The sequence below is a fragment of the Girardinichthys multiradiatus genome, chromosome 8 (genome assembly GCF_021462225.1).
Source record: "Girardinichthys multiradiatus isolate DD_20200921_A chromosome 8, DD_fGirMul_XY1, whole genome shotgun sequence".
Classification (NCBI taxonomy): Eukaryota; Metazoa; Chordata; class Actinopteri; order Cyprinodontiformes; family Goodeidae; genus Girardinichthys; species Girardinichthys multiradiatus.
In genome coordinates, this window is record NC_061801.1 from 18,235,645 (window position 1) to 18,263,287 (window position 27,643).

A 27,643-nucleotide genomic window follows, 5' to 3' on the forward strand; every position below is an offset into this window, starting at 1 on the left:
AACCTGTAAATCAATGAAGAGCTACTGAACATGAGCAGTATGTGTTCGGATGTACTTCATTAAGAAATGCTGATCAAAATATTAATTCTGCTCAAAATGAAATTATGTCCAGCCCTCTCGACAGTTATGAGTATTATCATGTTTTATTGGTATTACATGCACACTGAAAGAGGACGTGGTTCTGGTTTCCTCTTAGCTGTGTGACTGAATTTAAACTGTACAGTTTAGAGAAGGAGGGGGTTTCAGTAGCAGCTCACACAATGCTTTAATCTCAATTTAAAAGAGGAATCTGGATAAACAGAGTGTATCAACTCCAACAACTGTGTAATCTGTATCAAATATTTCCTTTTTTTTACTGAAATTAAATTTTTTAAATTGTTAAACAGTTTTCACAGGGTTCTAATAATTTATGTTGTATGAGGTGTGTCACAAACGTTTAGACGCTATATTTAGAAGCTATGACTGTTTGTAACAGGGCCTAATGTTATTTGTGACACATTATGTAGGAGTGGCTACTGACATTTGGCCCCATTGTATTTGCATCTATTACTGGTGCCTGGAATGTTGGCTTCTGAAGGGATCACAATACAGGTCCTTCTCAAAATATTAGCATATTGTGATAAAGTTCATTATTTTCCATAATGTCATGATGAAAATTTAACATTCATATATTTTAGATTTATTGCACACTAACTGAAATATTTCAGGTCTTTTATTGTCTTAATACGGATGATTTTGGCATACAGCTCATGAAAACCCAAAATTCCTATCTCACAAAATTAGCATATTTCATCCGACCAATAAAAGAAAAGTGTTTTTAATACAAAAAACGTCAACCTTCAAATAATCATGTACAGTTATGCACTCAATACTTGGTTGGGAATCCTTTTGCAGAAATGACTGCTTCAATGCGGCGTGGCATGGAGGCAATCAGCCTGTGGCACTGCTGAGGTCTTATGGAGGCCCAGGATGCTTCGATAGCGGCCTTTAACTCATCCAGAGTGTTGGGTCTTGAGTCTCTCAACGTTCTCTTCACAATATCCCACAGATTCTCTATGGGGTTCAGGTCAGGAGAGTTGGCAGGCCAATTGAGCAGTGATACCATGGTCAGTAAACCATTTACCAGTGGTTTTGGCACTGTGAGCAGGTGCCAGGTCGTGCTGAAAACTGAAATCTTCATCTCCATAAAGCTTTTCAGCAGATGGAAGCATGAAGTGCTTCAAAATCTCCTGATAGCTAGCTGCATTGACCCTGCCCTTGATAAAACACAGTGGACCAACACCAGCAGCTGACACGGCACCCCGGACCATCACTGACTGTGGGTACTTGACACTGGACTTCTGGCATTTTGGCATTTCCTTCTCCCCAGTCTTCCTCCAGACTCTGGCACCTTGATTTCCGAATGACATGCAGAATTTGCTTTCATCCGAAAAAAGTACTTTGGACCACTGAGCAACAGTCCAGTGCTGCTTCTCTGTAGCCCAGGTCAGGCGCTTCTGCTGCTGTTTCTGGTTCAAAAGTGGCTTGACCTGGGGAATGCGGCACCTGTACCCCATTTCCTGCACACGCCTGTGCACGGTGGCTCTGGATGTTTCTACTCCAGACTCAGTCCGCTGCTTCCGCAGGTCCCCCAAGGTCTGGAATCGGCCCTTCTCCACAATCTTCCTCAGGGTCCGGTCACCTCTTCTCGTTGTGCAGCGTTTTCTGCCACACTTTTTCCTTCCCACAGACTTCCCACTGAGGTGCCTTGATACAGCACTCTGGGAACAGTCTATTCATTCAGAAATTTCTTTCTGTGTCTTACCCTCTTGCTTGAGGGTGTCAATAGTGGCCTTCTGGACAGCAGTCAGGTCGGCAGTCTTACCCATGATTGGGGTTTTGAGTGATGAACCAGGCTGGGAGTTTTAAAGGCCTCAGGAATCTTTTGCAGGTGTTTAGAGTTAACTCGTTGATTCAGATGATTAGGTTCATAGCTCGTTTAGAGACCCTTTTAATGATATGCTAATTTTGTGAGATAGGAATTTTGGGTTTTCATGAGCTGTATGCCAAAATAATCCGTATTAAGACAATAAAAGACCTGAAATATTTCAGTTAGTGTGCAATGAATCTAAAATATATGAATGTTAAATTTTCATCATGACATTATGGAAAATAATGAATTTTATCACAATATGCTAATATTTTGAGAAGGACCTGTAGTACCAAAAAACATACTGAAAACCATTCAGCTTTTTTCTTCCAATTCACTGTTGTGTGATGCTTTGTGTTGATCCACACATAAAATCCCATTACAATTCATAAAGGTTATTCTTTGTGATGAGAAAAAAATTTGGAAAAGTTCAAGGGATCTGAATACGTTTCTGTTGCAATGTGTATACCTCCAGAAGTCACAAATTTTCTAAAATCCTCAGCTTCAGAAGTGATTTACATCACTATTGCTTCAATACAGAAAGTCAAGCCTGTTTTTATTTGAAGAAAAGCGTTTGAGAGGACAAGTAGGCCTGTACAATACCTTCATGAGATAGGAAAAACACATCTAAAGAGGAGGTGTACTCAAAACACTGAGTCGTTGTTAGAGTAACTTTTGTTTTCATGTGTTTTGTCGTTCTTAAAACAAGAATGAAAGTCTGATTAAAGATATTTACAGATAATCAATCCCCAAAAAAAACATTCAGCAAGGATGGCATCAAGAGTTTTTTTCAATAGTTCTTTGTGCATTTACATTGGCAAAATCTACAAAAATAGCCTATAATGACAAACTTAACAAATTTTTTACATTTATCAAAAATGTAAGCATTTAAAAGTATAGTTAAGAAAGTATTGCTGTGACACTCAAAATTGAACTCTGCATCTGATTTCCACTGATCATACTTGATATGCTTCTGCAACCTAATTGGAGTCAACCTGTAGTAAATTCAGTCAACTGAACATGGCCTGGAATGTTACACACTTCTCTATATAAGCTGTTACAGTTGGCAGTGGATATTAAGAGCAGAAGCCAAAGAATGAAGTGAAGGAACTTTTCAGTAAGCCTCCAAGTCTAGACTGTGTCAAAATGCAAATCTGGGTGAGGATACAACAAAATTGCAGCAATAAATATTTCAAAAGCTATGCGGTCTCCATTCTTTTGAAATGTTAAAACTTTGGGACCACCAAGAAACTCCCTAGATCTTAAAGCCTAGCAAAATTGGGGAAGAAGATCCTTGTTAAAAGGTGAATTGGGCATTTAGGCAGATGACCATAGATTCCTTGTGAAATTAGAGAATCATGTCCAAGGTCAATCTTTGCTAATGCATTTCACCAGTGAGGCCTTGACAGTACAGTGGACGTGTTTTAAAAGGCACACAGTTGCCAACTTGAATGGCACCTTTGAGATTGACAAAAAAACTAAAGATCTTTTGTTTGATGAAACCAAAATTGAACTTTTGGGACTGAACTCCAAGCATCCTGTAGCATCCATGACAGCATCATGCTGTGGTGATGTTATCCTGCAACATTTGTCAGTTGCGAAATGTAGAAGGATTCTTCAAGAAAATTTGGTCCGATTCAGCTTCGAACATGATAATGGCCTGAAGCCCCAGCTAAGATAATAAAGTAGTTTTCAGGAGCGGCCTTTCGATGTCCTCATTCTTACGAATAATACTCTAAATTCTTCATCATAAAACTCTGATAATGTGGATTATTTTATAATTGGTAGGAAACAATTAGTTTTAAGCACACCCATCACACCTTTGAACATATTTAAAAGCAACTGCACATGGGGACTTTCAGTGTTGTGTCAGACAAATTGAGAAGGTGTAATTAATGACTGAACAATTACCCAGTTGGATTTTAGTTCCAGACTCAATGGACAAAGTCTTGGGCACCAGTTATAGCCAAATATATCTACATTTCAGCTCCAAATATTGTACACTGATATCGGTTTTAATATGTCAAAGCTACTGTCTCCTTTTTTTACCATGGGCGGAGTGTTCTGTCATTTAGCTCACTGTTTCCTGCTTTGTGTCCTTAAACTGTTTGGGAAAATATGTGGATGTAAAACAAACTAACGTGCTACTGCCAAGGCCACAACACATCCTGACTGTTAAAAACTTAAAGCTCAGTCCCTGCTTGCCAATAACAACACCAATAATAAAAAATAAAAAAAACTATCATAACTGGGCACAACTGATAGGGCGCAAAAACACTTTTTATGGTGTCTCCATTATTCCCAAAAGCATCATGGATTGGTGCTCAGCTGCACGCTGCCTGACAGGTTCTTGGACAATCCGTTGGAAACAAGCAGTTTGTTTACAAAAGATAAACAATTTTAGCATAAACTTGGAGAGGTTTGCAACGCATTCAGAGATGATCCACTGTCGTTTCACTGAGAAATGTGTCTCTGCGTTGCTCCAGGCTGATAATGAATGTAGCTGGGAGTGGTTTTGAGATTACCCACACCACCGCCAAGTTTTTCTTCCAGGCAGATAAAGGGCGAGCTAGGCCTGTTTGTTTTAGCTTCCTCTGCAGATGTTTCCACACAGTCACAACCTTTCAATAAATGTTATGAGAAAAAAGTAACTGACTTCAGCTGAAAAAGAATGAGTAAAAAAAAACAGAATAATTAGTAGTAAGTAGCATTATTAGTAAGACCTATTATTGCATGAGTTGCAATTCACTCCTCAACATCAAGTCCATTACTTATTTTGAAAGGCTGTACAGGTATTTGTTGTTCACTGACAATGAGGCTATGCTATTTTGGGGAAAGTGCTGTTTCTTTCTATTGTGAAATATTTTAATGTCAAAAAAGTTTGAAAGAAGATGATCCATGTAGATGAAACCTGTATTCATGTTGACAGTTTTTTTTTTTCTGAATTCTTTGGTTGTATTATTAAGAAATCGTTACGAGGTTGTTGTGGGATTAACTTTTTTATCTGCAGTTTTAGACTAAATCTTTTAAGGTGCCACCTTTGGAAGTCAGGTTCTGTTTTAGTAAAAATACCCCAGACCTTGACATGTCAACATAAGTGCAGGTAAACTGCGTCTAGTTGTGTTAAAACGATTATTTATTAGGAGGAGTGGATCTACAGGGGAGGCAAGGCAACTGCCTTGCCCCCCAGCTGCCCCCTACTTTTAGTCAATCAGTCATTTTCTACCGCTTATTCCATAGTGGGTCACGGGGGAGCCGGTGCCTATCTCCAGCAGTCTATGGGCGAGAGGCGGGGTACACCCTGGACAGGTCACCAGTCCATCGCAGGGCAACACACAAACAACCATGCACACACTCATTCACACCTAAAGGCAATTTAGAGTGACCAATTAACCTAACAGGCATGTCTTTGAACTGTGGGAGGAAGCTGGAGTACCCCGTGAGAACCCACGCATGCACGGGGAGAACATGCAAACTCCATGCAGAAAGACCCCCTTAAAATACTTGTAATTACTAATCGCTTGTGTGTCCAAAAGCCTCTTACTGTCAGGTTTGGTGTGGCGGAGGACCACGCAATGCAGACAGACAGGAAGCATCAGTAGTAAGTAAATAATTAAATAAATGAAATTCACTGTCAGAAGGCGATGGCAAAACAGGCATGGACAGGCTTGGCATGAACAACAAGAACTGGCTGAAAACAGGGTGACATGATCCAAAATGTTCCCGCAAAGAATGAACAGGATAAGGGTGTATATAAATGGCAAGACACAGGTGAAAAACAAAAACTGATTAACATAGTGCAGGTGGGCCATATGAAGCTGATTGCTTAACAGAGAGAGAACAAAACGTGACAGAAGCAAAACAGAAATTCAAAGATACAAACTAATCAGGAAAACATAACGTACAGAACATGAACTAGAACACAAGAAACTAAAGCACAGCCAGGAAAATAATAAACAGAAACAAGATTCAAAATGTAAACTGAAAACAAGAATAACTAGAATCCAAACAAAAACCCAAACACCCTCAAATCACACTTGCCGCCTTAAAATTAAACATTGATTTACCAAAAATATGTAATTGTAGACATAATCTGAGGTGCCTGAAAAACTTAGTTACAGCCCTGCATCAAACACCATCTGCCTACCTGACCGTGGCCACACCTGCTTGCAGTCACAGGCATTAACGAGGCAGCCTGTCTGCAACCCAGCAGAGTGGAGCAACTGAGCTGTCCAGGTTTCTGCAGTTAAAGTCAGTTTGTGCAGGTGATGATTTCCCACCCTGTTCTGCCAGTCTGTGCTGTTCATTAAATCTATTTTTTTCACTATGATCCTGCCGTTCTCGTCTTGGGTCCCCAGCAACACCTAAACACGACCATTTCAGTATTTTTATAAACATGGTACTACAAAGTTTTGAATCAGAGGGCTCAATTTAAATGCACTGTGAAATTCTGTTTTTAACAATTTGTCCTTTTAACTATTTGTCCTTTAGTTTCCATTGCACAAATCTGATCTTCTCTGTGTTGGTCCATTATATGAAATCCCAATTAGTCCTTGAAGTTTGTGCTTTTAATGTAACAAATTATGAAAAAAAAGTAAAAGTATTGAGGCAGCAGTTCATTGTGAATCAAGTGTTATTGCGTAGCTATTTTTCAAACTTAGATGAACGGTTACAGCATGGATCAAAACTCTGTTTCATTCTTGATGTCTATCTAAGAAACAGTTTTCCTTTCACAAGAGACATGAAGGAAGATTTGCACACATGCTTAAAGACTGTAAAGTTTATAATTATTAATAATGCTTTAAAGCTTACATTCTGTCTGACCAGTGACCACGGTTTCTCTCTGATCTTCAACTCACACACTTGTATATTTACCCATGTTTACTCAATATACATTCTGCATTGTTTCTTCATACAAAGGCAATTCGGGGAGGAAACATGCTCTTGAGGTTCAGTGAGCCAGTGATTACGTTTTTCTGTTAAATAAAACGTGCAGTCAATGTTTGAAGGTGAACAAAAATGTTTCCAGAAGTTTTAGGTTGCAGTAGCTTATACAATGCAGTCCACAGGAGGCTACTGTAGGACAATGGTCATTTCCTAAAACCTATTTATAAAATTAGGCCAACAGATGAAAAAGGACTCTTCATTTGGTCTGTAAAGGGGTTTGATCTTTAAAGTTTAAACATACAGTATTTTGTCTTTGTTTTTCTGTTGGACTTTTTCACCAGCTGTGTTGTCTGCATTCTTAAATCTACAGTGGCCGCTAGACAAATAACCTTTAGGAATTATACAGCGTGGCTATAAACTAATAATGGTAAGTGACAAACTCATGGGGCTTTATAGACCACAAACTTCTAATAAATGAACTATGCAATCTTTTTTTAAGTCAGTAAGAGTCAGCATGTTCTGTTGCTTCCTCTGTTTCCTTATATAGAAGTCTCATAGTTTGCAAATGATTCAGTTCTAAGGGTTGTCAAAAAAATGTGAGAGGTCACACTTATAGAAAAGAATTGCAGGGGGCGAATAAGGAGGTACACTCTGACTAAAGTGGAGTTAATATTAAATAAGGAACAACCTTTACTGTAAATTAAAGTTGACCTAAGTGTTCACTAAAAGCGGTAACTATTTTTTTCTTTTGCAAGCCATCACAAGGGTTAAATTATAGTATTTTTAGCCTTGATGATTTGAAATGTCTGTAAAGACAAGCTCACCCCATTAAACCAATTCAGCATCAATGAAGGGCATGTTGGTGCTCTCACACTGGCTGAAACTTGCTCATATACCATTTATCAGAAACTGGTGTCTAATAGCAGACTCTCATAATAAACCGCAATGTTTTTCTTTCCATGGAAGTCATTTTAATAAGGGTCTTAGGCAATAGTAAAAAAAAATTTGCTCCTTTTACTTGAGGGATTTTGCATCCCACAATCTCCTGGAAAAATCTATAAATCGGAGAGAATTGGAGAGTGCTGACAAAACCTTTAACCTTAGTGACATGTTGGGGTGGTTTCCCTGATACAAAGAAACGTATATGTTTCCCCCTTTAATTTAATTACCCTGCACTTGTTTCTAAGTTTATGATATGCAAAATTAATTCTCTCTTATTTCAAAACACGACTCTTCCTGCACAAGTCTCAATAAACCTTCCTGTACTCTGAGTACAAGAAGGACTTTTTTTGTCCCGAAAAATACTTTACAGGACAGCATTTTTAAAGCAAAAACGCACTGCTTTTGCTACTCCACAGAATCTATTACTCAATATGGATATTTCAAAAATTAGAATTTTGCAGTTTTTGATTTTCCAAACAAGGCCTGGTCACAATCCAGTGAGCTGGCCTGGAAACTTGCCAGTGGTTATGTCAGAGCTTAAATATTTTTGGTATACTCTGATTTCAGCATTGCTCAATGTTCATTTAAAAAAAAGGTTTCAAAAGTTTAAGATTTAAATAGGAAAAATAAAAATTGGAAAAGATACCAAATTTTCTCATGATTAAGCATAAATACAGACCTTAGGTTTGGAAAGATGTTTCTGAACCACCCCTTTCCGAAACAACATCCTTTGGACAGACTAGATTTGAGTGAAAATGTTTGGTTGAAGTGGTCAACAAAACAAACCCCCCATACCAAGTTTGTTTTCGCAGCCACAGGACCCAGGCACCTTGCAGTCACTGAATCAGCTGTGATCCTAACCCAGCTGTCATCCATCCATCTATCCATCCATCCATCCATCCATCCATCTTTAAGCTGATGACTAGTTCTGTTGTTTCTCTACTTGCTGCCACTTGAACCTAAACAAAAGAGAGTGACAGTAATCCTCTAGGGGCGTAGGGGTCACAGAAGTACTAAAGGGGGTGATGAGATTTCTGATTAATTTGACTTTTTTATATACTTTTTTAAAACTCAATTATGTCTTTAAACACAAATTAACATGAATCGAACGTGTAACAAGTTGATAAATGGAGTTGTAAAATAATGTATTTCAGTAAGAAATGCACACATTCAGTGAGCACACCAACTGAACTCTTCGGTCACAGCCTCACCATTTATGCATTCTGCACACAAAGAGAATGACCCGCCCCTGTCCATACTGGACAGGTTATGCAGCCCTGGAATGTTCGCTCTTGTCAAGTTTACAGAACTTGGATGAGAGCCTATTAGTGCTGTATGTATGTATATATATATATATATATATATATATATATATAGAGAGAGAGAGAGAGAGAGAGAGAGAGAGAGAGAGGGAGAGAGAGTCCTGCTCTTGGCAAATGAGAGGAAACTTGTGTACATATCTGATGTGCATTTAAGTTTAATAAACAGGTTAACTCAGTGGTCAGAGCAAGCTTTTTTCAGTTAAGGCTCCTACCAAAAGTGAAACATTTTCTGTATCAGGCAAATCATGAAAAGGCTATCATTTCATCCTTAACTCAAGGGTGGACTACTGTAATGCCCTGCATACTGGCATCAATCAGTCCATCCTCCACAAGCTTCAACTGGCATAAAATGCAGCTGCCCAACTTCTCCTCCAACGCTTCTAAGCACGCCCATTTACCCCCATTTTGTCTCCTCTCCGTTGGCTTCCAGTACGCTTTAGGAAAAACCTTAAGGTTCTGCTGTTTGTTTTTAAGACCAACAATGGGCTTGCTCTGGCCTACTTGTCTCAACGTTTGACTGTTCACCACCACATCAGCTCATCTGAGCATGTAACTCTAGAAATGGTCAATTAATAAAAAGCAGGGTACACCATGAAAGCAAAACAGAGACACACAGAGCAGCCAACCATGTAAGTACTCACTCCCAATGTTTGTTTCTAGATTGCAGAAGAAAGTCTCAATACCCGGAGAGAGCGCTACCATGCTGACCTGAACATGAGTTGAGTCAGTTTTTAAGATGAGTGAACTGAATTTTGACCTAAAATTCTTAACACTGCATGTGATATTGCATATATGTAACAGGGTTTTATTTTAACATTACTATTGATGTGAAGTTTGTCAAAATTGGTTTATTTATTCTTCAAATTCATTTTATTTAATTAACAATTGATTTTCTTCCTGACTTTTATTGCTATATACATTTTTTATGTCACTCTTGTTAGTTGGTGGTTACCATAGCAACCAATAACAGTCAGCTCTTCCCCTTTTTCTATTGCTATCTGTTACTGTGGTATGTATTAGGATCAGCTCTGTGTTTTCTTAACAAATATGATTTTTTAACATATATTTTATATTAATTTAATTATATACATTTTTTCATATTTGATTTTGCCATATTTTGTAAATGTTTTAAACTGTTATTGTAATTCATGTTGTGTATTTCAGCTATGTTTAATGTTACAGCTGCTAACTGTTTTATCACCTGTTCATTTGATTACTCAGTAGTTTGTCTAGAGTTATTTATTGTATTTTATTTAATGTATAGGGACAGAAGCTGCTGGAGCTGCTAACCACCAACTTGTTGATTTGTCTCTTAGAATAAATACAAAGAACCAGAATGTGTCTGTCGTGAAGTCAACCTGCTGGATCAGAACGAACAAGATGGGTTACATATACATGAAGCACATTTTTTAATTAATAAAAAAAACACCTTAAGGGTTGCTCCTCCTTGCAGTTTTAACGTCTTGAGTTCACTTTTATTTTACCGTTACCTTATCAGTCGGTGTTTAAAATAAATTAATAACAACGGTAAGCGGGGTTTACAACTTATTATAGGTTCCTTATTGTGTCAATGTGCTTCTTAGGTAATGGAAACGAGACATGTTTCAAGATGTAAGATCTATCAACTCTACTAACCCCATAATATATCTCAGTGGCTTCCGTTCACCTGATGCTTCCACCTCTGTGCACAGAGCAGAGTGAGTAGACTAAGATCGAGCAATAGAACTGTCGGGGTTTGAGTTCTAATGTTATTATAGGTTGCGCCAGAGAGAGGAGCGTCCTCAGCCCACTGCGCTCCCACTTGTAGAACCAATCACAGTGCTCCTGACATTGAGGAGGGAGATGATCTCCGGTCCGCTAGAAATACTCAGTGGTTCAGTTTTTATTCATGTGCTTCAGTCTGACAGGGAAAGGGAACCGCGTGGCCTCATTACTCACATCAGGACTTCCCCGCAACGTCTAAAGCTCGTGTCGCTTTGTCGCAAACCCTTGCAGTAAAAACTTTTCGGCTGAGCAAAGTTAATTTAAGAAGCGAAAATCAACGTCGGGAAGAGACATAATCTCATAAGTTTATGTGTGTGGGATAAAGGTAGAAAACCTTCTCAGCGCAAGGAAATACACCTCTCCATCCATCCTTCCAGAGTTCATTTCTGCTGCTTGGACCTGCAACCATGACGCGAAGATCGTGCGCGATCTACACGGTGGGGATCATCTGTGCCCTCCTGCTGATCAGTGGGATCGCGTTGATGGTGGCTCAAGTTTTCCGCAATTTGATGCACAAACGCCTGACAAAGGTAGAACAATTTTAAACTCCTGACTTTTGCTGAACACGTGGTTTGTGGCTTTACTTTACAGTCTGCATGCTGTTCTCTTATGAATAAATCTCTGAGTACAAGTTGACTCATTTGCAAGAGACGACTTAACAATGATGGGGTTGTGTGAACCTAAGTTCCCTACAGATCCTCTACTGTCTGCAGTTAGCTGTATACAGTTGGCACACAGCAGTGACTGCTATGGGGACATAGCATGCAACATTTGTAGTTCTTTCATTCAGTAGTTACTAATCTATATAAATAATAAACGTCCATTGTGTTTTATGGGTACTGATAAAATACTCCCCTGAACGTTTTATTCATTGTCACCTTGCAACCAAAAACCTCAATGTATTTTACCGGGATGCACTTCCTAAATCCAACATGTATTGAAGAGTGCCAAGAAAAACACAATTGGTTTAAGAAAACCATAAGAAGTACACTTTGCGGCTTGCTACAAGCCACAGGGGTCACAGCTATTATGTGGAAGAAGGTGCTTTTGTCAGGTGACACCAAATCCTGAACTTTTTGCCCTGCATGCAAAACAACCACACACCAACCACAAGGTGAAACATGGAGGTGACAGCATATACTGTAGGAATATGTGACAGTAAAGGTGGTCTGAGTTGAATGGAAGATGGATGAGGCACAATATAGGGGAATCCTTCAGGAAAACCTGTTAGAGATTGGTAAAGACTTGTAACTAAAGCAAAGGTTAACCCCCAGGACAACCCTTGAAATACATCCAGAGGTATAATGGAATGGTTTCGAGGTGTAATGTTACAAAATGTATGAAAAGTTCAAGGGCTATGAATACTTTGATAAAGACTGTCATGCTATTTCCTTAATTTTTTTGACAATAGAATAGTTTTATATCACTATTCTATTTGCCTATATTGCCAAAAGCTAAGAAACACAGAGACTTAAAGTTTCAGCTGTACATTGCACAAGAATCTTAATACTATGATAAACAATAAGGGGAAGTCCTAAGTGTTGGAATTATGAATCTGACAATATTATTTAATATTTAATTTTAATATTTTATCAAATAATATTTCGGTCTGTTAAGGCTTGTCCTGTGAATACCAGCCCAGTAAGGCGGTGGTATTAGGACAAAATAGAAAGGTGTGAGACGAGCTCCGACATTATTGAACAGCATAAACTCTGCACATATATGGAATGAATTCACACAATTTCTTAAAATACAAAAATCTATTAACAAAAATAAGTCAACTCAAGGTCAAACATATTTCAATCAACAAACTATGCTAAACTATGCTAAAACAATCCAACTAAATTACCAAACAGAATTAAAGAATAGGGAAGACTAATAGGCTATGTACAATATAAACAAGTTGGTTAAAGATGGTTGAAAATCATGACCAAAAAGAATGATGCAACATTACCATGCAATGTTTATGTTTGATAACCAAGGATTATCTTGAAGAATCTGAAAATGAAGTTAAGTTAGTCTTGGAAGGTGCGTTCGCTCTGTGAACAAAAGGGTTAGCTCCGGAGCTGTAGCTGGGCGGCCCATCCTGTCCACTGACCACACGGCTTAACATGGTGATGCGGTCTCTGCTGCCTTCCTTCCAAACTGGGAGACCGCGTCTTTGCAGGGGCTTCTCTCAAACACCGTTTGCTTCTGCAGGGCTCGGAGAGAAACTCAAGCAACGCTTGTACCTTAATTACCCCCGTTCATGAATGAATACCGGATACACAAACAGCAATTCATTCCTACTTAACTTTTGCATATGATCGCGTGATCTTATGACACTCTTGGATCCAGATTGAAGAGCTTATGTCTTTTTGCCAGCAAAAGACATTGTTCCCCTCCTATCCCGATGAAAACCGGCTTGGAAGAGGTCGGCTTGTTGGAGAGGGGTGCTCTTATTCAGACAGTGGCATCATGGGAAGTCTGCTGCTATCCCCCTTTCCTCAGTTGCTGGAAGTCAGTTAAATGCAATTTATTTTGAAAGTTCCAGAAGAGTCCATACCGGAATTTAATGGTGAAATCCATGGCTGTGGGTCCCTACATAAGTTTACATTAAGTGAATCAGCAAATCAATTGGATTTATGTAACTTAAATTTTATATGAATGCATTTTCAAGAATGACATTTGATCAGCTTCTATCAAGCAGTTGCAGCTTAAATAAGAAGTGCAGACATATGACTACTGGTTGTTGTTGGTTCAGTGGCCAGCACAGCACAATCAACACTTCTTTTTATCTTTAACTGGACTGATAAATAATAGTTTCTGCTCCTCAAAGTGCTGTAAAAGTGTAGTCTTCATAGGCTTGCCTAAGGGCGTATTTATGCGGAATAAGCGTTGCGATGGCAGGTTTCTGCTTGTTTTCCATGGTGCTGCATAAATTTAACACTTTTCAATGAGTCAAACCGAGTCAACAATGACAGCAAATTGTCAGGGTTAAACTAGTTCAGTTTCTTTCCCATCTTCAGCCTTCGGGCTTTAGTATTGTGAAAAGTTGTAATAATAGACATTTTGACATTACAAAATCCTTTATTTTAGTTGACTGTAATATGAACTGGTAATATCAAAACAGTTGATATTACATAGTTCTTGTAAACATTTTGCAAGCCTACACCCAAAAACTTCAATGTATTTTTATTGGAAGTTTAAGTGTTTGAGTAACCTAAGTAGTGCACAATTATGATGTGGAAGAGAAATTATAAAAGGTTTTCCATATTTTTTACCATGAAAATCCAAAAAGGTTTGCTTGTAAAATCTACAGCAAGCAGTTATCAGAAGTCTCCTATTTAGTAGGTCCACTGCATGATTTAATTTTGAAAACATTAGTAAAACAACGTCATCAATGAAGACCATGGAACACAACAAATAGGTCAATGAAAAGCACCGCACATGGTGGCAGCTCTGTTACAGTCCTTCAAAGTTATTCTTTTAAAAACGTTTCTTTCAAACATTTTGTGGTTGAAACATTGATTTTTTGAAAGCTTTCTCAAACTGGTTTGGATAGTTTAAAAGCAGACATATTGGATTCCGTGCAGGAGCAAAGCAAAGAGAGACAAGGAGTAAGTTAAAGGAAATAAAAAATAGTTTGATTTTTGCAACAACAAAAAAATAGATGAACTTTCAAGATATAGGGCTGCAAGATCATATGCTAGACTCCAACATCTCCTTGACCAGCTTTCTGACTTTATGGACAGAGATTTGAAGAGAAACAACAAATGTAAAAGAGGTGGATTGGCAGTGCTTGTGAACAACATATGGTGTAATCCAGGACATACTACTGTAAAATACCTTCTCTGCAGCCCAGATATTGCGCTGTTAGCTGTAAGTTTCCATCCATATTATTTAACAAGTGATATCAGTGGTGCTATCTTGGCAACAGTTTTTTCTGACTATGTGTGATGTCATCAGCTCAGCTAAGTTACAGACACAATACTCCAGAAAGATCATGGATGTCTGAACAGAGCCGATGAACTGAACACATTATTGTATAGATTGTATAGAACACCTACATTTTGCTTATTGCTGTGAAATTGGAGCTGAAGACACCATCTTCGCCTTCTGCAACAAACCCAATGTTATTTGGACAAAGCAGGAAACACTGTAGGGAACACGTTTTAAAGTTCTTTAGAATAAGGACAGGGCTACCAGTACTACAGACTGTCTCCAGTGTTTAATGGTTGTGGAAATTAGGCCAAAAATTTATCATGGTAAATTAATCATCTTTTAAAAAATTTTTAAAGCTGTTTTGTGTAGTCTGCATTTCGTTGTTAGTTGTTCATGTTATTTACAAATGATTGCTGACTATGAATAGGATGCTATATGGAAGTGGCCAGTAGAGGAAGTGTAACCATAAAGCTTACCAGATAAACTCAAGTGATATACGACGCTGCTACAGATAATTCTTTTTGATGAGATCATGAAATTTGATGGACACTTCCTGTCATATCTGTTCTCTTCTTGGCTTCATCTTTTATTGTCTAGTTGTGTTTTTGATGTCGCTTTTGTTGTTGCTTTAATATTTTACATCACACACATTTCTAATCAGTTGTAAACAACTTGCAAAGACACTCAAGTAATGACCTCTCGGTTGTGATTCTCGGCTTTAGCAACTAATAATATATTTTGCTCATTGGCAGGATCAGTGGCTGTAACTTTAAAGTGAATTCTATCTCTGTTGTTCAAAGCTGACAGAAAAAGAGAAAATCAGTGTGGCCATCTACACGTTTAATGTATAGATGTGACACGGCTCAACTTTTCCAATGCTTTGGTTTAAAGGGTTTACAGACGTTTGATCTCATTCCCAGAGGTAGCTGATTAAATGAACCATGTATACAGAGCAACATGGTTATCTTATTTTTGTTTTTACATGATACTCAGATTCACACACATGGGATGTCTAGTCCAAAGCAATTCACAGTAGACAAAAAAAACATTAAAAATAGCTTCTTTCTGCAAAACAAAATGTTAAACATTTGTAGAAAATAAAAGAAATGTAGCCCAAGCTGTCCTGTTCTATTATTTTATAAAACAAAATGGTACAAATAAAAAGGAAGAACATGGTGTTCAACCCAAACAAACACAAACATTAATTAACATAAACAGCTTTTCATTCTGTCATTCCTGTTTGCTCAAATGTGTGTTCAAATGTTTGCAGGGTATGCAGCAATGCAAACATTTCTTATCATAAACATTGGAAGAGTAATCTCACATTAAGTCATATCAAAAAAGTACTTTTTTCTGCTCTGTTTGACTCTCTGACAGACCTGGCAAGGAGAGCATTAATTGGAGAAGCAGCAAGAATCCCATTGGTAACTCTGTTATAAAACTATTAGTTGTGCGCTCCACAAATTTGACATTGGCAACGTCCATTCTGCCACCTCTATGGTGAAAGACAGAGTTGGCATCATTCTGTGGGGATGCATTACTTAATCAGGGACGCTGGAATGAACTGAATATAAGATGGATGCAGCTAAATGCAGGGCTGTTCTGGAAAAAAAACCAAACCTTTTAAACACTGAGGTGGAGGATTTACTTTACAGCAGAACAGCAGCATACAATATACAGGCAAAGCTATTATGGGATCGTTTAAGGTCAATGGTCCTCAGAACCAACTGTCCTGCAGATTTTAGGTGTTTCCCTGCTGCCACACACCTGACTTAAATGAATGGAGGATTTGTAGGTTTTTGCAGCACTTGATGGCATGCTGGGGAGAAAATGCAATCATTTGAATTAGGTGTGCTAGACCAGAGACACATCTAAAACATGCAGAACACTGTTTCTTGACTACCAGCATTGAGGACCACTGGTTTAGATCAAAGCATATTTATATGTTAGAAAGCCCCAGTCAGAAATGACAGCTAAATCCAATGGAACAAGTTGTGCCAAGAATTGTTTTTCTCATTGTGGATCAATGATCAGTATAAGATAAATATTATTTTTTCCATCAGAAAAGTCATATTTGTTGAAAGCCATGGTCTACTAAAGTCCTTAAGATATGCTGCAATGCAAACACTTCTTATCATAATGGCCTAAAAACCTAGCAGAGTAATCCCTCTAAAGTCATAACATCAACGAAGAATTTCTCCTCTACTCCATTTCACCAAAAAAAGTGGGAGGTGGCTTACATCTATGTGGGTAGATGAAGGGAGAATAAATATTTAATATTTTACTGTACAGTTTTGGAAAAATACACAACTCAATGTACCTCAAAATGCTCAACCATTATTTGCATTTGTCCCACTTTCAGGAATTTATTTCTCCAAAACCATGAGAGGTGACAACACAATCTCTTCAGATTATATTAGAGGGTCATCTATATTATAACCAGAATTAGTATTTCAGAATTTCACTGTAGATTTCTGGAGAAATACACAACTACCCCAACAAAGTACCACAAACACTTCTTTTTGGTGAGGTCGATGAGGTCCTGTGGGAAGTGGTCTGGACAGCTTAAAGTGCAAGAGCATCCAGATCTCCTCTGACCTCTCCTGGATCGGAAACGCCCCTCGCCTGTTGAAGAAGGTACAACAACAGCTCTTCTTCATCAGGAAATAAAAACAGACTGTTCTCTCTCCTCAGCTGCTTACAGATATCTACAGGGCCACGGTGGAAAGCACTCTGTGTCTCAGCATGACAGTGTGGTGTGGGAACTGCACAGGAGAGGAAGGAAGTATCACGGGTTGTGAGGACAGCACACAGGATTATGGGATGCCGTCTGCCCGACATGGACTCTGTTTTATACTACACTTGGGGTAGTTGTGTATTTCTCCAAACCTTTACAGTAAAATTATGAAATATTAATTCTGGTTATAATATAGATGACCCTCTAATATAATCTGAAGAGACTGTGTTGTCGCTTCTCATGGTTTTGGAGAAATAAATTCCTGAAAGTGGGACAAATGCATATAATGGTTGAGCATTTTGAGGTATTTTGACAAGATATTTCTCCAAAACTGTTCAATAAAATATAAAATATTTATTCTTCTACATAAAACATGAATGTGAAAGTTGTAAAATGTAATTAATATAAATGTTCTGTAGGTTACTTTTCTGTTTTCCTCTTATTTTCTCAACCGTTGCCAGGATCGGCGTCCTTTCTGCTCCATTACCGTAATGCACCTTGAATGCCCGACGCTAATCTTTAAGGGAGAGCTGGTGTCGGCTGGCGTGACCGCGTATTTCTGACTGTCGGCTCACTTGACCGCAGTTTTCTTCTGTAGAGGTGATGTCTCCTCAGTGAAGCGACGCTGCAAGCCCTGCAGTTCGAGCAGAAGTTCAGAGATGCGGGGGATCAGAGTCTGCTGCTTTAGTCAGCGCTAACCAATAGGGAAACGTCTTACAGCGTTTGTCATTAGGCCCCGCCCAGGATGTTCATGTTTCCAGAACTCAACATTCTTTGAGTTCAACCAAAAACAGAGAGCGTCAAAACCAAAAGAGCGAGAGTCGTAACCAAAGATTTTTGACATGCGCAAATAAAAGTTTATGTTTTGCAAATAACTTTTTTCTCTTCATGAGAAAAAATTAGTCATTTTAATCAAAAAATGTTTTTTCAAACAATTCTTTTTCTCCCCAAAATAAAATATTCCATTAAAAAAAAAATTGTTACAACTCTGAAAGTTTTGATCACAACTTAATATTTTTTGATTGAGATTAGGTTTGTTTTTGATTGAATAATATTGTGACAAATTTACCTCCATACATTTTTAGGTAGTTAAACCTTTATGAATAGTTGTTTTGCATGGTAAACACTAAACTTAATAATGACATTCATTTAAAAAATAAAAAAAAATCTGTTTATACATCCTGCAACCCACTATGGAAGAAGCGGTATAGAAAATGACTGACTGACTGTTGATACATCATTTTCTTATGGTAATCTTTGAAAAAGCAGTTTTTATGTCTAAGAGACACAGGTCGAGCACAAAATGATGGGACCCCCAAGAGTTAGGAGAAATCTCTAGGTGCTGACCTGGCATTCTTTAATGATTTAAGAACAAAATCTGACTAGAGGATAAACATTGAAGTGGTGTTTTCAAAGTAATAAGTGATACTGCAGATTGTAAGACAACAGAAAGATGCATCCCTTTAACTAAATTATTTGAAGATAAAAAGCGCTGATTGAAATGAAAAATGTGTCATCTTGTGAAATTATTGTATGTAGTCTGTAGAAATATTCTGCAAACATAATATCTGTCACAATTATGTCTATGTAAAAATAGAGATTTGTGCACGATTAAATTCTTTTAATTTTTGCTTAAAAAAAAGGCTGAATACCAGGGAGCTGGCCACACACAAGCGAACCCCCTCCTCCGTCTGAATCCTATCCCACCCCATGTTATTCCACCCTCCCCACTGTGATTCCTCATCTCACCCTCAGACAGCTGACAGGGGCAGATATTCTTCAGTGCACATCACCGAAGTTGAGCAATACGAATGGATCTTCTTTAAAAATATATATATATATTTGGAATCTATTTTTTAAACTCAAGATATAAGGCATTTGTTGTAATGTTCCAAACTCATATCTGTATTGTAAATTCTAAAAAAAAAAGTGACAAAATGATTTTTGGATACAATTCAGTTTATTTAAATCTTTCCTGTTCTCTGTAATGCCGGCCGCACAATATATGACTTTTTTTCACCTTTTCCACTTTTTCCACCAAATTTTACCACCAGTACTTTTTTCTTTGCTAAAATATGTTATAACAAATGACATGAAAACATATCAAACTTATCACATCATGACATGACACAAATTACTCACAGTGAACAAAACTCTTGGTATACAGTAGAATTAAATAATTATGACATAGGAAAAACCTTTTACAATTAGTTTTTTCAACAAGTTTTCAATTGTTTTGGATTTTGTTGCTTCAGTTCATACTTATAGTGAGCTATATCTATGCATAGTGTTTTTCATGTTAAAATATGTCTAACACAATAAAATCTGTGTGGGAAACTTGCTTAGACCTCCTTACCCAGTTAGCTACCCGCCTGACAGCGTGAAGTACTGTAGCTATATCAAGTTACTGCTTCATGCTACTAGAACCAGTGCAGAAAATATCCCCCAATGTGTGCCCTTCCAGTACTCTTTAGTCTCTTTGTTTGTTTGAGATCTATTTGGAAACAAGAGTTGGCAAACCCCTGTGTTTTAGTGGGAGGCAATCGGGGTCAACATTTAATGATCTTTAATGACATGGTGGAAAATTGTTTGCTTGATTTTGTTCACGTAGAGTATTGGCAGTTGGTTTAAAATGTGGGCTGCAGTGGTATATTTTATAAGTGTTATTGAGATAAAGTTTAAAGGAAATACCAACAGAGAATTTTATGACTTGAAAACAACCTGAAGGACATCTAAACACTATTCAGCCTTACATTTGCAGAAGCACTACCAGAATATGGAATCAAGTATATCATTGCAACGTCCCCACTTGTATATTTTGTGTGCAAAGTTAGAAAGCGTAATTCTTGCTGAATGTTTTACATTTTTAAGTTTCAAATAAAAACCTCACTCTGTCTCTTATGATGGCCCCAAGGCATGATGTTGTCAGCTTACAAAGCTTGACATTCTCTTTTTATTATGACATCAGAAGCAGGTACAAGTTGCAAGTTGGACTACCTGGCACATATGCTTATTGTTGTTGTCACTGACCACAATTAGTACTTTCAGCAATATACAGGTCCTTCTCAAAATATTAGCATATTGTGATAAAGTTCATTATTTTCCATAATGTAATGATGAACATTTAACATTCATATGTTTTAGATTCATTGCACACTAACTGAAATATTTCAGGTCTTTTATTGTCTTAATACGGATGATTTTGGCATACAGCTCATGAAAACCCAAAATTCCTATCTCACAAAATTAGCATATCATTAAAAGGGTCTCTAAACGAGCTATGAACCTAATCATCTGAATCAACGAGTTAACTCTAAACACCTGCAAAAGATTCCTGAGGCCTTTAAAACTCCCAGCCTGGTTCATCACTCAAAACCCCAATCATGGGTAAGACTGCCGACCTGACTGCTGTCCAGAAGGCCACTATTGACACCCTCAAGCAAGAGGGTAAGACACAGAAAGAAATTTCTGAACGAATAGGTTGTTCCCAGAGTGCTGTATCAAGGCACCTCAGTGGGAAGTCTGTGGGAAGGAAAAAGTGTGGCAGAAAACGCTGCATAACGAGAAGAGGTGACCGGACCCTGAGGAAGATTGTGGAGAAGGGCCGATTCCAGACTTTGGGGGACCTGCGGAAGCAGTGGACTGAGTCTGGAGTAGAAACATCCAGAGCCACCGTGCACAGGCGTGTGCAGGAAATGGGCTGCAGGTGCCAAAATGCCAGAAGTCCAGTGTTAAGTACCCACAGTCAGTGATGGTCTGGGGTGCCGTGTCAGCTGCTGATGTTGGTCCACTGTGTTTTATCAAAGGCAGGGTCAATGCAGCTAGCTATCAGGAGATTTTGGAGCACTTTATGCTTCCATCTGCTGAAAAGCTTTATGGAGATGAAGATTTCATTTTTCAGCACGACCTGGCACCTGCTCACATTGCCAAAACCACTGGTAAATGGTTTACTGACCATGGTATCACTGTGCTCAATTGGCCTGCCAACTCTCCTGACCTGAACCCCATAGAGAATCTGTGGGATATTGTGAAGAGAACGTTGAGAGACTCAAGACCCAACACTCTGGATGAGCTAAAGGCCGCTATCGAAGCATCCTGGGCCTCCATAAGACCTCAGCAGTGCCACAGGCTGATTGCCTCCATGCCACGCCGCATTGAAGCAGTCATTTCTACCAAAGGATTCCCGACCAAGTATTGAGTGCATAACTGTACATGATTATTTGAAGGTTGATGTTTTTGGTATTAAAAACACTTTTCTTTCATTGGTCGGATGAAATATGCTAATTTTGTGAGAAGGCAGAGGGAAATAAACATGAGGAACAGAGCAAAGGTAACCTAAACTAAATGACAAAACCTGGGAAGAACAAATCTGGAGGAAATAGTAAACAAACAAACAAACACTAAGTGACTGACTGCAACTAATGATCTGACAGAAGGGAAATGAACATGAGAGACTAAACAAATAGAACTAAACTAATTGTTAGGTTTAAACACCAAACACTTTCACAATTCTGCACAAAGAAAGACACAGAGAAGTTAGTTCATTTTAACCTGCAGGTGAGAGTGTCTCAGAGGCTGCTCAATTACAATCCTCCAAACACACTCTGAAACAGCCCCTGCTCTCTCTGCCTTTTATTCATAAGAGAAGAGGCCCTGGTTACAGAATGTTCCAAGCACAAAACAGGGAGAGATGCACACTCATATTGATTAGAAACAGCTGCACTGACAGAATGTTCTAGAACATCCTGTCTCTATCTTGCAGCTCTTGTACATATAAGATATAATCACTCTGAACAGCAAGCTTCACTTCTATTAAAGTTAAAACATATATAATCATTAATTAACCCTAACATTTTCCTCCTCTTTATAAATGTTTTAAACACTTGATACATCAATCATTAACCTTTTCTTCTCAGATTTTCAGTTAAGACATCATGGTGTGTTTTATCTGTACATGTCATTAAAAAAGTAGCAGGAGGTCTTTAAGTTTACTGTATACAACTAATTGTCGTCAGGGTCAAGATACAGATCAGGGAAATGCAGAGAAGTCTCTTCTTCTTCCTGGTCATCATCATCATCATCACTGGCTCCTTCTGTCTCCTCAGGTCTCAGGAGGGCATACATCTCTGACATTTCTGTTTTGACTGGCTGAATAGCAGAGGTTATTATGCGAGTGCACAAAGCTCTTATACACGGAATACAGCAACATCCACACAATGTGAGAATAGCTGCAAAGACTGCTATTGACATAAGGATAGACAACACTAATTGTTTATATTTACCAAACATTTCTCCAAACCCATCCCACATTGTGGTGTCAACTCCAGAATGATCTTTCATTTTGCTGTTAAGTGACCTAAGGCCCTCCAGGGCCTTGGTGAGGCTCCCATCAGCTGCGGTGTTATTTGGAATAAATGTACAACATTGATGCCCAAATATTGAACATACTCCACCTTTTTCAGCTAAGAGCATATCGACAGCAATTCTATTTTGGAAAGCCATTAAAGAGGTAGCTGACAATTGTTCATGGATGGCTGAGAATCCTTCTTCAGTTTTATTTCCTAGTCGTTGCACATTGTAATGGATGTAATTTATTCTGTCAACATTTTTATTTATTGTGCACCACCAGCATATGGTGGATTCAAAACCTGCTGCTACTTGATCTGCTAATTTATATTCATCAGGAACTCCTCTTGGTATTCCTATGCTATCTATATAAGTAGGGTCGTCTTTACTCCATCCTGATCTTTTTACTCTACTTTTCCAGGTGTGTGGAAATATGCTGGCTACTGTACCCAACAAATCTGCTACTGAGAGTGGAATAACAGACACGGGAAATATTAATGACACTGATGCACACAATCCAGTTGTGTTGTATGGCAACCTGTCATACAGTTTATCGTCTCCACACCACCACCAGATGTCGCTGCGTGCTTTAGGTTTAAAGCTGACACCTACTGCTATGATGGAGTGACATTGATCTTTATTGAGTCTGCTTATGTTTGATCCCACACCTGTTCGGTTTATACAGGAAAAATTTCCTGGAGCAACCTTATTTGAAAACATCGGTTTTTGTTTTTCGGCGGTAGTCAAAGGATAAATCTTATCCCACATAGTACAGTTTGTTGAGAGTCTTGTGCTGTTCATTACTTCTACTAAGCATTTTTCTGTCAACGTTGAGGGGACCACCTGTAACAGTGGTCTGGCTCCCATACATACTACACAATCTGTTTTTACTGCCTGGGCAGCCTGTTCTGCCATTAAAAGCCAGTTGTTATCTATTTTAGATATTCCTGTAGATATTTTGAACCAGTCATCTGGGGTTACTGGTTCTGTCTTGAACTCCACTAATAGTTTTAGCCCCATATGCCATTTGTTTGTTTTGTTTTCAGGTGTGGCTGCATCATGCCGTATTACCGCAAGTGGCTCAGTAATGTTTTTAACGCATATTTGAATCTGCCAGTAATATTGGCCTTGGCTAGAATCTACATATGGTGCCGCCACAAAGTCTGTACATCCCGTGTTGTTGGGGGAGATCACAGTCAAGGTTAGACCTCCTCCATCTTTTATCAGGGTCAATTGTCTTCTCCATTTAATTGCTGGACCTGTGGACCAATCAGACCAGTCCTGTCCTGTTTCTGCTACTAAGTATTTCCAACTCCACCATTGCACATCTCCATAGGTCAAATACCACTCCCATTTCTTATACATTGAGGCTTGTTCATTTGTGCCATCACGTGCTGTTCCAAGCGTTCCCCAGGGTATTTTTACTGTAGTGGTTTTCTGTACTGGTACACATAGTTTTGTGGTTCTGATGCTTACATCATTTGGGCAGGAATTAACATTTATTTGTCTTTTACTCAAATCTTTTCTTTCTTCGTAAAAACGTTCCCATAGTAAAATAGCTCCTACAATTACCACTGAGATTATTCCAGCTACTAGCACTATTTTCTTGTGTGTGGGGGTGTACATCTTACTTATAGATTGGAACCTTTCCTAAGCACCTTTAAACAGAGTTGTGGAGATCTTCACCGGTTTGAGACAATTGTAAACTATAATTACAATTCCCTTTGTAGCCGGACTTTCCTCTGTAGGTTTGTTGAAAAGTCACAATGCTACAGCAGATACCACAATGCTATGACCACAACACAAATTATGATGGTTAGAATATACACTGCTATTAAGAAACTTATTTTAGTCCCCTTTTTGGTCTGAAGTTCCCTTGTGCATTGTGTTTAGCACAGATCAAACATGTTCTACAAAAATTTTTTGAATAAGAGTTAAATCCATATGTTGTGTATATTTTGTTCACTAATCCTACCATTCCTCCTCTCGAGACATGAGAAACTCCATGACTCGAAATTGCTGCCCATTTGTATAGGTTTTTTGGTAGGATAGGTTTATTTTCTGCACAGTGTCTGTTCCTGTGGTGTGTGCCGCACATTTGCATATTGCAAGCTTTTTTGGCAGTTGGACTGCTTGCAATAGCTCTGTTAATAGTGCTGCATGTGTTACAGGTTTTCCAGTGGAGGTAATCATGCCCCTATTTTTCCAGTGTTGTGCAAAAGTATGCGTTGTTGCATATGCATACTGACTATCAGTGTATATTGTTGCACTTTTTCCTGTCATTAATTTGCATGCTTCAGTTAAGGCTACTAACTCAGCAGCTTGCGCTGAGTAGTGTGAAGGGAGTGCTTCTGCTTTCAGTACTTTATCAAGAGTTACTACAGCATATCCGGTTTTTGTTTTACCTTTCTCATCTTTTTTGGAAGACCCGTCTACAAATAATGTTTCTCCATCTGTCAGAGGGGTATCTTTTAAGTCTTTTCGGCTTTTTGCTATTTCTTCAGATAATGTTTGGTTTAGTTCTTATTAAAAATAAAAAATAAAAACTCACTCACTGATGAACACAAAAAATGAAGGGCATATTATATCTTATAATCTTAGTTTGTTTTACCCAGTTTTATAGATACAACATACAGTTTCAGTCAGCTTTGTATTTAGTTCAAGTAACTAAAGTTTGTTTCAATTAACTCAAGTTTTCTCTATTTCAGTCCAGTCCAGTAATTCTGTTAAGGTTAATTTAATCTTATGTTAAGTTTGAGTCTAATTCAATCATTTTGAACCTGACTGGAAAAAGTCTAAACATCTGTTAAAATCTTTTTGTTTTACTATAGAGAACTGACCTAATATTATTATGGTAATGTTGAGGACTCTAATTTTTACATAACATGAAACAGACATTTATTTCACAAAAACAGAAAGTCAAACACAGACATTTGGCCACATGAAAGTTTAAATAACCTGTTTGTAAAAGAATTAGGAAAAATTGAAGACAGATCTATGAACTTTCCTATAGTTATCAGTATTTTTAATACAGGTAGAACCTTTGCTATCTTTATATGATTTTTCGGAAAAGATTCTGGAAACCTTATTAAGATATAAATTTGGCAAAGATCATCAGAACATCAGACCTTTATTAGCGCTTTTAATGTCCCTCAAAGATGCATTACAATGAAATCAGTCATTCCCATTCACACACATTCACACACTACTTACTTATTTCTCTGTCAGAGTAATTTTTATTTGCAAAGATTTGAACATAATTTGACTTCTATTATTCTTAAAATGCACATTGTTTCCTCATAACCCCTTTTGTTTCCACAAGGTCTGTTTTGAACGCTTCAATTCTTTTTTTTTTTTATTCACCAAGAATCAATAAGGTGGTCTTAGTGGATCCACCTTAAAGGTGTTATCTGTTGGGTGTCATGTTATCATTGTCAGGTCAGTGAGGTTCATAAGTCAGTCAGAACCTTGGTCATTTGTTCTGTGCACATAATGTTTCATAGATCCAGCCTATGATTAATCAGCAAAACGTCCACCTATAGGAGAAAAAATGATTGTTAATGAATGAGCTGCATTTCCTAGGAACACTGTCTTCCTCCTGGATGAGCATCACCTGTTGAAAAACTTTCATCATTGTTTGTTTCACATATTCACTCACATCTTTATATTATACCAGTAGGTGAAGTTGTTAGTATCTCATGTAGACTGACATATACTGTTGCATTTGGAGAGGATCTCAGATTAAATAAACTTAGTTAGAGCTTCAATCCAGGTTCATTTTATGTCTGCAGACTTTAGCCAATTTTTCTTTTCTTTCTTTTTTTTTTATACATAAAGAGCAAGATTCAAAACATTTTCAAAAGGCAGATTGTGGCAGAATGTAAACAAAACTGCTTATTGATTGACAAAATAACATTCAAGCACACAATCACCATATTAAAAGGCTCTACTTCTAGAGAATCACTAAACTTCTGGGGTCCGGTTTTGGCCCGCGGACCTTGAGTTTGACACATGCAGGGTAGAGTTACAATCTTTTTTTCAGACCTTTCAGCAGAGACAGGCTTCTGCTGTTTGCAGAAGTTTTATCTTTGTTTTCAGGCAGCTGCATCTCTTTGTCAAGGTCATTTCACAGAGCTGAAATTTAACTTCTCTCAAAGAGGAAAAATCAAGAATGCACACAATCTGAGCCAAATATGGAATTATTTCCCTGTAAAATGAATCTTTTGCATTTTATCATGATATTGTTGGTAGTATAACACCATAGAATGATTTTTAAAGCACCTGTTTCTCACTAATGCTTGCCTACAAAATCTTTTACTCTCAGATTACTTCTTTAACAACTCTAGTCATTGTTCACTGGGTTGTCCAGTTGGACAGTTTCCATGTTGTCCACATTGTCACCTCCTCTTTTAACTTCTTTTACCACGTCCTCTAAAACCACCTCTTAGTCTCCAGTTTAAGATCCCCGTGTAGTTTTAGGATTTCAGTGATAATTAAGTTACCTGAAAATCCGCATTTTTATGCCATCGTGTACATATTTCTGTTAAATCAGAGCTTTTTCTCTGTTCTTCCCCCATTGTTCTTTGTTATTTTTCTCTTTTTAGTTTTCATTATTGCTAATTTTAGATCCCCTTGTAATTTTAAGACATCCTTTGTATCTAATTTGCCCAAGAACCCATGTTTTTTATTTTTTATTCCATCTATGACAGATCATACCTGCTCCTTTTACATAGTTCTCCATAAACTTTACCTCCCCTTCTAAGTCAATTAGTTTACTTTGTTTCTCTTTACTTTGCCCCTTTCCCATTTTGA

The 27,643-nt window shown here is 38.0% G+C and overlaps 1 protein-coding gene across 2 annotated transcripts in view; it reads left to right on the top strand.

Moving 5' to 3' along the window:
• Positions 1–10,880: 10,880 nt before the first annotated feature.
• Positions 10,881–27,643, top strand: part of LOC124872045 (lysosome membrane protein 2-like) — a 38,574-nt gene continuing 21,811 nt past the window's right edge. For both annotated transcript variants that reach the window (XM_047371695.1, XM_047371696.1), the window contains exon 1: positions 10,881–11,354. In XM_047371695.1, the coding sequence (XP_047227651.1) occupies positions 11,232–11,354 (123 nt within the window). In that variant the 5' untranslated portion in view covers positions 10,881–11,231. The remainder of the gene's footprint in view (positions 11,355–27,643) is intronic.